Source organism: Gavialis gangeticus, unplaced genomic scaffold, assembly GCF_001723915.1.
Source record: "Gavialis gangeticus isolate Ggan-Ray unplaced genomic scaffold, GavGan_comp1, whole genome shotgun sequence".
Classification (NCBI taxonomy): domain Eukaryota; kingdom Metazoa; phylum Chordata; order Crocodylia; family Gavialidae; genus Gavialis; species Gavialis gangeticus.
In genome coordinates this window covers 57,341,333-57,351,788 of record NW_017729022.1, presented here as the reverse complement: position 1 = coordinate 57,351,788, position 10,456 = coordinate 57,341,333, and the positions used below count along the sequence as shown (strand labels likewise).

At 40.5% G+C, this 10,456-nt stretch overlaps 1 protein-coding gene across 5 annotated transcripts in view; it reads left to right on the top strand.

Moving 5' to 3' along the window:
- The window catches only part of NEDD1 (neural precursor cell expressed, developmentally down-regulated 1), a 45,835-nt gene that overhangs the window by 3,974 nt on the left and 31,405 nt on the right, over window positions 1-10,456 (top strand). For all 5 annotated transcript variants that reach the window (XM_019515041.1, XM_019515037.1, XM_019515042.1 and 2 more), the window contains exons 3-5: window positions 489-583; window positions 2,351-2,467; window positions 3,630-3,770. In XM_019515041.1, coding sequence (XP_019370586.1) covers window positions 489-583; window positions 2,351-2,467; window positions 3,630-3,770 — 353 coding nt within the window. The remainder of the gene's footprint in view (window positions 1-488; window positions 584-2,350; window positions 2,468-3,629; window positions 3,771-10,456) is intronic.

Below are 10,456 nucleotides of genomic sequence, written 5' to 3'. Positions count from 1 at the left end.
AAATCTTGCATGTTCTAGAAACTGTCGGACTATCCTGCATGGGACTTTTCTGTTAGAGTTATAGACTTACTACTAATAAAAACAAAACATTTTGAACCTTCATGTAGCTAGAGTTGCTGTGGAGGCAGAAAGGACCATGTCTTTAGGTGCATTTCCAGATACCTTCCTCCTCCCCTCCTCTTGCCTTGTTTTGTTGGGGGATATACAAGACAACTTTTTCCTAAAACAAACTAATTCAGTTATGCAACTGTTGCTTAATGAAATTCCATAAAAGAGCATTAGCATGAAAAATGCTCTGTCCTTTATATTTTTCCCTGTTCCAAGAGCAAATCAGAAAATGTTTCCAATTGGAAGTGTATTTAAAGGTATAGTAACTTGACCTTTAAGTAACCTTTTGCACAGTTACATTTATGGTTATTATACTTGTTTGCTGGCAGCAGTATGAAGTTCCATGATTTATATTTTGTGGTCCGTAACTCCTGTTTCAGATAATTTTCTGGTCACAGCATCTGATGGTGGTGATAAAATAGTAGTCTCAAGCTGTAAGGGTAAACCTGTTCCACTCTTTGAACTAGCGGAAGGGGTAAGTGTTAATACTGTGTTGGCTTCCCCTCTCTTTCTCGCACACTAATCTGCGTTATGTCTTGGTGTAACATCTGCTTTGCACTCTATCTTACAACTGTATTTCAATTCCAGTTATATTTAATGTTGTTGAGGTTGGTATGCACCGCCACCATATTGTCTGTGCTTAAATTGGAATATAGCATTTACTGACTACAAGCAGCCAATAATACCTTGGTTTCAGTACGACAGCTTTGATAATTTGTTTAATTACTTTTTAATTATTTAAATATGTATGTAAGTATGTATACACACTAAAATTTACTTTCTTGGATAGTGGGACCGAATTAGAGGAATATCCTAACCTTGACTTGGGTGACTGTTGAATAAGGTATTCTATTTGAGTCCTCCACTACAGTAACTTTTGTAAGGCTCATGGGACCCTGAATATCTAGGAAGTGTGTAAAAACTGGGTTATTGGTATCCAAGTATGTAATTTTGAAATATTTATATGAATGTCTGTTGTTTGTCATATTCAAGGTATCTTATATATGCAAATGTAATCCTTTATAATTTTATGATGCTATTGATTGGATTAATATGCTGGTAAATAAATGGACACTTTTACCAGTCCCAAGAACTACAAAGAGAATCAGGAAGGTGATAATACTGAATCATAAATATATTATGTCTTTCATGTAGATCTGTCATTGAGTGACATTTTTTCCAAGCTCAGTGCTGTAGCACTTATTTTTTAAAAGTAGCACTTTGTAGACCTAGGATGATGCTTGCTACTATAATATTCTGTATAATGTTTAAGGAATATCAATTTGGAAAGATAACATGGCAGCATTCATTTAGGGATGGATATCTATATCTACACACACATTTTGATTTATATAAAAGAAAAGTCTTGCACCTGAATAGAAGTATATGATACAATCTCAGGAAGTTACACTGTGGTGTCAAACTCATCTGGCGCTGTGGGCTGGATGAGGGACATAAGCTGTATCATGCCCATAGACTTGGCCCCATGTACTGGATTTAGCCTGTGAGGCTGGTCTGGCGCAAGCACTGCATGCAGCATGTGCGATGGACCAACTGTGTGTGCTGCCTGCTGCATGCATGCCAACTCCAGCCCCATGCACCACATATAGCACATGCCAGCCCAGTCCCACACACAGTCTGCGGGTCTGCTCTAGGGTATTCACTGAATGTGGGGATCACACTGGATTCTGCGTGGGTGGCCATTCTGTAGGCCCAATCCAGACCAGCCCCAATTCCAATATGCAAGGCCAGTCTGGCATAGGTGGTGCATGTAGCACACACCCCAGACTGGCCTTGCATCATGTACAGATTGCATCAGATGGACTCTGTGAGCCATATGCAGTACACAGGGGCAGGGCCAGTATGTGTTGCACATGTGAGCCGCCAGAGACCTACAGGCAGCACCACAGGCTGGATGATAAGACTCTGTGGGCTGGGTGTAGTCCCAGACCAGATCTTTGACGCTCCTGAGCTGTAGTATAGGAGTATAAGGAAAATACATTTTGAAATAAAGGGAAACAGCATGAACAATAGCTTGCAATTGAAAGAGGGAATAACAGGGAGTGAGGTTTAATATTTGTTCATTAGCATACATAGCATCTAGTCTGGTAAGCATACCAGCTGCCTCGCTGAAATCATATAGGCCTATATAGGTTAAGAGTTGAAGTTGTATGTTATAAGGATGTTTATATAAACTGACACAATTCCTTGCTCTTTCTTCCTCTGAATTTTTTTTTATCAGGCACAACAGACATGTGTGTGCTTAAATTCTAGTTCTATGTACATTGCAAGTGGAGGCCTTGATAATACAGTTAATATCTGGGATTTAAAATCCAAAAGACTACATCGATGCCTTAAGGTAATACCTTTTTTTTTTATTCCTATTATTTTTCTGATGCTTCACAGGAAAAATATAGACCTCCATATTTTAGGTTTCACTGTTGGTTGTGAACATTTAGTTTTTCTAGCGGCGCCTTGTTTGCTTACACTGATTTAAGGTCATGATCTTGTAGGCTTGCATGAATGCTTAACTTTACACAGTCTACGCAGTTATGTTAAAATTAGTGGGACTGCTCACATGTACAAGTCTCTTGCAGGGTTGAGGTCTGTATAGCAAACTTTGATTTCAAAATATTTGAAGTAAAATTTTTGACACTAGGAGAAACTAACAGTCAAATCATAAAACAAACCAGTTTAAGAAGAGTATGCCAGATGTTTTGTGCCATGTTACAGCACTGATCCTAAAACACTGAAGGAGGTGCCCAATTTGAAGCATGTTAGAGAGGTCCCTTTGAAGTAAAGAGGATTACTACAAAGGAAGTTGCTATTCACTGCTATTGTGTAAGTGTTTGCCAGACTAAGATCTTAATGAGAGATGTATCTTAAAGCAAGGCTTATGTTCTAATTTTGGATTTACCTAATTATTTTTTAATTGCAGTATGGGGGGCAGGAAGGCTTTTACTAAGTAATTGATGTAGATTTTAAACTTCTTTTGGGGCTGAAGATCAGAATCATAGATGTAACACCTTAACACATTAGCCTGATTTTACAAAGAAGTGATGATTTGATAAAGGCATTAGTGGGAGAAATTGGCAGTAGTAGATAAAGCACCCAAAAGTCTCTGAAAAAAATTACATTTGGAATATAATATTTTTCAGCATGTTGGATGTGTTTATAGTTCATTTGGTTTAACATTATAATTTGAACCTGTTCTTAATTAGATTATAATGCAATCTCCTGAAAAAGTAAGCATTTGTTTGGCATGCCAAAATGAGTATATGCTACTAGTCTTCAGTTTTTGTTACTGTAGTGTAAAGATGCAATTGTACATGTGCTTTTTTTATGGATACTGAAGTTACAAAGAGCTATCAGTATTTCAGGATTAAAGCTTTCTTTTCTTACTCATATTGCAAAAGGAAAGCTTGAAGCTGAAATCTCTCTAGAAGCATAGAAGAAAATCTTTTGTCTGCTAGAATGTTTTGCAGCACTGTATTTTAGTTAGTGTTTCTTTTCTCTTTCAGGATCACAAAGATGAAGTAACTTGTGTTAAATTTAATTGGAATGACTGCCATATAGTTTCTGGATCTCTGAGCGGTGAAATTATTCTACATAGTGTAACCACCAATTTATCCAGCACTCCCTTTGGTCATGGTAGCAGTCAGGTACAGTATGTGTGCACAATAGTACTTTTTGGGGGGGTTGGAGCATAGCATGTTGTTATTTATTACTTTATTTAATGTTAAATGTTTTATTTTAAATTATTTTAAGCAAGTAAACTCTTGTTTTGTAAAGCTTTACATTGGTAAATTAAATATAAATCTAAAATCTGTGTCAAATACTTATCTGTTTGTTAATCAGCAGTCTTCAGTAGCCTTTTAAAAGGTTCTGACCCAGTTATTGTCTTTCAGGTTTAAAAATGTGTTTGTAGGAAAGAGAAAGGAAGCTTTTACTTGTGTATTAGTTCTAAAACAATGATGGGTTTCTAGATCGACTCCGTTATTTCAAGATCAGAATTGGTTAGTTTTTAATGCTTGTAGGAAAAACTGTCAGCTGTACAATCCAGGTTCTTAAATATTCAGTTATCATCTTGCTGCCTCTGGCATAGCATGGCAAGCACTGAAGATTGCATAGGCCAGGTTCTACATCCATTTACTTCTGTGCAACCAAGTTATTTTGAAAGGACCTGTACAGTTGTGGAAAGAAGAGTGTAACTGTACTTGGAACTTGCCTAACTATTCTGGTTTTTAAACCTATTACAGTTTAGCTCTAAAGTTGCACCTATAGAAGTAGGGTAAAATAAGAGGGAGCAATAAAATCTTTTAGCTACTAATGTAAGTAACTAAGACTGAATACACCTACGATAAAATTAATTTCTGTTCAGAGAGCCACCACAAAGCTACTCATGTACTATTGAAGGGTTCCAGTACTAGACTTGTGATGCCTTTCTCCAGGGTTACAGAGATTGCAAAGCTGATTAATTTTCCTTGAGGGAATCCCTCTGTCATAAAAGGAATTTCTGTGATGATTGGGCACCAAAATGGTCCTTTGCCAGTGTCATTGTAGTCCTTGGTGTGGAAGCAGTCTCAGGATATAGTCAGGAGTTAGAGTAGCTAGGGGAGAGATGAGGTGTTCCTAGAGCACAAAATAGCTTATGTTGTGTGTGCTGAGTAGATTTACAGGCTGCCTGGGGAGTGGACAGAATCATCACTTCTGCTATAACTGTGACTCCTTCCTGGGTCACATTTCCCAAGCACCAGTGAGTTTGTGCATTGACAATTCTGCTGCTGCAACTCTTACTTCAGTCTTCTCTGCTGGGATTGAGCTGGCAGTGAACTTATCTTTTATGCTTACTGTCAAACAAGTGTAATTTAATGAAGATAAATTTTGGATAAATGTTTGTGTTTTTAGGGAAAAGTACAGTCTTTTTAAGCATTGTGGTACAGGAACGGTATGTAAAATTGTAAGAGCAGTCCAGTTTCTGTCGTAGCTTTGCATCATTTATCTGTCACTTAATTGCAGCAAAATTGCCCCCAACACTCAGTTTTCTCTTAACAGCCATCCAGCTGTGTAATTATAGTTGTCATAGTTAAGCTATATATGTGGCTTATTTTGGGGGTTATATTGGACAATAATTAATGCATCTGATGAAGCAAGCTTTAGTGTGTCTGTGTGCATCACAGAGAGAGAGAGAAATAGCACAATCTCTTTTGGTTAGTCTATAAGGTGCAAGTCTATCCTGCCTTCTTCAATAATTAATGGACAATGTGTTGTCGTTAGGACCGTAATGATGAAAATGGGAAGCATGGATCTGAGTCACTGACAGGCTGCTAGAAAACCTACAGGTTGGTTGCACTATACAGAAGTCTTTTCAATGGATGCCATATCTGTAAACTTTTAGCTGGTGTTTGTTCAAGTATACTTTAATTTTACACTGAGGATAGATCATATTACGCTTCTAGATGTGCCTGACTGAGTGCCTGAGGGTGATCAGCATAGTGGATATCAACCTCCATGATAGATTAGATCAAGACATCTATTGTGAGGCCAGACAGTATCTTTAGGATAACTAGATATGTTCCAAGTACTAAATTAAAATAATTGCCTGCATAGAGCTAGTATTCTGTCTCGCTAAGGGGACTATAAAATTTCCTAATGAGTACTCTTGTTGGTTGCTGCATTTAATGTAAAAATGGAATTGCTTGGGAATTATGTAACAATGGCAATTTAAATGTTCCAGTTTATCTGCATAATTTGTATCCTTCAGAATACGTTTGCTCCTATATACTTACTTATTTAGTTTTATTTTTAGTTTGGATTTTTAATTGGGGCATTTAGAGACTTGGAAAATTTAATTTATACACATACCTAAAGCTTTTGTGGTGCTTCTAGAGATCAAAAAAGTCAGTCCCTACCTCAACAGGTTTTATTGTAGGGGCCCAATCCTGTAAGGGTAAACTTTATCAGGTAAACAGTATTTGTGCTTTTGATCCTGGTGCTGGCTCTTTCGCTTTATAAGGGTCACCTATCCTTAGTCATATCTTTCTTGCAGTTGGCTAAGCAATGCGCTTGGTGTATGTGAGGCCACACTAAACTTATAAAAGCAGCTTGTCTTTGTCTGATTCACCATGATGGAATGTAGTCTCATTGCCAGGTTATTTCTGTGAGTGTACAGGCTCTAGACTTGATGGAGTCTCTCATCGTCATTCAGTCGTATGAACAATTTGTATTTCATCTGAGAATTGTCCTATTTTCTGTTAACTGATCTTGACTTCACACATCTATATGCTTTATTAGTGTTAAACCCTTGCACCAGGCTGTGTGTAGACCGCCTAATCCCAAGTCTTTACTGTTAATATTTCATTAAGGCCACTAGATTTTTATCTGTTTGCTGTTGTGAGAATGTATTGTAGTCTGTTTTGAAAGAAAATGTTTATTCAGGTCTTGATTGCCTAGGACTATTCTCCTAGCAACAGGGTTTAGTTTAGCTGTTTAAACAGCTGGTTAATTTGTGAACCTGTGTGGTGGCTTCCATTCTTTTTATATAGTGAAAAAAGTCCATGGCTGTAGAGCTCACAATTAATGTACTTTATTGTTTGGGGGTTTGAGGTGATTTTTTTTTGTCTTTGTTTTTTATCTACCATATATCCTATAAATTACCATATTTGCTTGAATACAAGATGAGGTACCCCCCCAGTTGGTATGTAGGGTAAAAACCCTCTTGTCTTATAATTGCATAGAACAAAATCTTACTAAGTATATTGTGGAAACCAACTACGAAGCTGATTTAAATACAGCCAACACTGGGCATGACTGTAAAACACATGGCCCATATTGGACAAACATACTGATGGGAACATACTGCAAGAATAGGTTGTTCTGAATCAGATATATGGTAGTGCTCATTGAGCACAGCATGGCACAGTCCCCCACACCACTGACTTTTCTTCCAGTCACAGTGAGCCACAACTTTCACCCAGAATCCATCTCTTAGCATTTCTTTCAGTCTGCTGCATATGAATAGTGTGGCCCTGCCTCCCATGTGATGAAGCTGGACCAGGTTGCCCTGGACCTCATCTGCATATGCATTTTTGGAGGATCCTAGGACTCATGACAAGAACATGTGGTTCCAGTCATGACTGGGGATAATTAGCACATGTATCCTTTGTGGTGGGTATCTGAAGTATGCACACATACTGAGCTGTGGGGTAGCCACGGCTTACAATGCTGTTGACTCCCCTGTTGCTCAACTTGATGAACTTTGTGTAAATCCTGAGCCTTCGGCTTTGGATTAATATGCATAGTTAAACACTGTAGTTCAGACAAGGCCTTGACTTTTTTTTTTTAACAACTGGGTATCAAAATTGTGTTGCTAAACATGACTTTCCACATAGAAACTGTTCTGCTGGGTTCTCAGCACTTGCAAAAATTACTTACCTATTTTTTAGAAGCCTATACAGGCACCTGGCCCTCAACTTAGCAATTTCATTTCATCACATGCAAAACCTTGAGCTTGTGATTAATTCCATTGACTTGCATGTTAACCATGAGTTTAAGTATTTTCGTATATTTCAGGCCAGATAAGCTCCTTAAGGGGGCCAGCATACTTAAAAGGCTTATTTGTCCTGAAATATATGAAGCTACTTAAACACATGGTTAACATGTAAGTCAATGGAATTAGGACTTTATCTGACTTGCTACATTAAACAGGTTACACAGATTTATGCCATGTGGCAAATATATCAAGGCTGCAACTCCTTTTTTTTAAAAGTTGTGTTCAAGTGTATCTTTTTTAGATAGATACTTAATTTTTTATTAAAGATTTCAACTGGAGGAGAATCCACCACATACCTAGCTAAATTAATTGAAATACTAATTACCATTGTTCTTAAAACACCTTCTTTGTAGCTGTTAGTTCTTTTCCTTGCTGAATGAAAGATCCTTTTACTGTCAGGGCTGAGTTGGGGTCCCAGTTCTTAAAATCTTGGTAGTAAAAGTATTTACATTCTATGCCACCATCTAAGAATATGAGCAGCAAGATGGTTAATGAAGTGCTTTGCTGATTAGCACAAAGTGCTACACCTTGGATAAGAAACAAAAAATCTCTGCTTAGATAACTTATAGATGAGGTGGGCAAAATACAGCCTGTGGGCTGGATCCAGCCCAGTAGACCATTCTGTCTGGCCTGTGGGGCCCCTCCAAAAACAAGTTTCCCAGCCTGCAGTTGCCCCTCTGAAAGCTAGCAGGAGCTGGACTTTCAGAGGTTGTGCGCCATTGGACCAGGTGGGCTCTGTGCTTCCACCTCCATGGGGCTCCTGGCTCTCCAGCTGGGAGCCTTGTGTGGAGGCGCACCAAGTGCAATGACACGTGACTGGACAGATGCTGAGTGGGGAGGAGAGCTAATGCCTGCGGTGCTGGGAGCCCCATGTGCTGGCATGGAGCCAGCCCAGCCGGCCCAATTGGTGCACGGCTCCTGGAAGGAGAGCCAGGAGCTGCACATGACAGCATGGAGCCTGCCCAGCCTGATGGTGCATGTGGGTGTCAGGTTGGGGGTGGTGTGGTTTGTGGGTGGATGTGGCCCCACCCACCATACATCTTCCCTCCCTCATTGTGCACAGGCTCCGCTGGCAGCAGCAAGCAGCTGGCCTTTGGGTTGCTTATGGCTCATGGCAGGCAGAGCCTCCTGGCAGCGCACAGCTCCTACTGAATCTTGGGAGCTGCATGTGGTGGCAAGGAGCCTGCCTGACCTGGGCCACTGGCATGAGCCTTTGAGCCAGACCAGGCTAGTTCTGTGTCAGCACATGGGGCTCCCAGCACTGCAGGCTGGTGCCATGTGTCATTGGGTTGGGCAGCCTCCATGCCTCCATGTGAGGCTTCCAGCACTCCAGAGGAAGGACTCCCAGTTGCAAAGGTCAAGGTTTAGGGGTTGGGACTTCTGGGCTCAAGATGGCGATCAGGGGGTGGGGCACCTGTCAAGGGGCAGGGCTATCCTTGCAGCCCCTGACAGTTTACTAGAAGTCATTAAGCAGCTCTCCAGCCAAAATAATTGCCCACCCCTGACTTATAGGCTCCTATATCGTTTGTACCATGTTGGGAAGCCAACCTGGGCATCATTTTAGAGAACTCAATGAAGACTTTGACTTGGAGTGTATCTTCTCTAATGCCGGGATAGAAATCTGTAGTACAGCCTCTTTTGGAATGCTGTGCATGGTATTTGACACCCTGTCTCAGGGTGGAGATCATGTACTTGGATAAAGTTAAGAAAAGGGTGGGTAGGGGTAGGAAAAAAGGGAGACGGAAAAGTCTGAAATTGTGTATGGGAGAAGGGAAATGAGTAAGACAGGAACTGAAAAAGATAAATTATATATATTAGACAAGGTTCATTGGAGGCTTCTCTTCTCCCTTGTTTCCAATCACAAGAACAAGACATTTAATGTTATGGGAGGATTGGCAAATGCAAAGCCAACTAAAGGAAGTGCTTTCTTAGGCCGTATGTACATGCCACAAAATTGGCCTTTAAAGCAGCTTAATGTCCTTTTGCACCGCTTTAATGGTGTAGCTGTTTGCACTTGTTGGTGGCGTAATGCGCTTTAATGGCGGGCTGTTTGCATGTGTCAGTGGCATAATGCATGTTAAATGACTTTGGGACGCAGCAAAATAAAACATCTGCAGGGTGGTTTGGTTTGCCACAGAGGGAAGCACCAGGCCTCATGCATTTCAGGGGCTGTGCAATGGCGGCAGTGTGTGCAGGCAGATTCCACTGAAGCGGGAGGGGGGGAAAGAAAGCAGCAAGTCTGCAGCTGTGGTGCCCTCCAGGACAACTTGGGCCGAGTGTTTGTGGGCAGGTGCTGCCTGGGGGGCGCTGCTGCTGCTGTGGAGTGAAGCACCCCACAGGCAGCTCAGGGACCACTTGGCCTGCTGGCAGCTTGTCCTTCCCTTCCCACCGCTGGAGAGGCAGTTAAGGGTCAGGCCAGACCCTTGTGTACACGCCAGGGGGGTTTACTTTGCCCTAAATTGAAGCAGTGTTTTTAAAGACCCACTGCTTCAATTTAGGGAGAATTAAACTAAAGTAAACCCCCCGGTGTGTACAAATGTCCTTACACAATATGTAATTACACAGTGCATATCTTTGTAACTGGATATTGTTGAGGCCAAAAACTGAGCTAGCCTGTGAAGGGGATTAGACATTTATATGGGTAAAGAGTCATATTAGTTACTGTTAACAAAAAGTATTAGAAAGGAGATAAAGCCCTGATGCATCACATCTTAGGTTTGGTATTTCCTACTTTTCAACATTTCGCTTTGCAATGCAAACACTTTTTAAAATGATTTCCCCCCCCCCCCCGGTTTA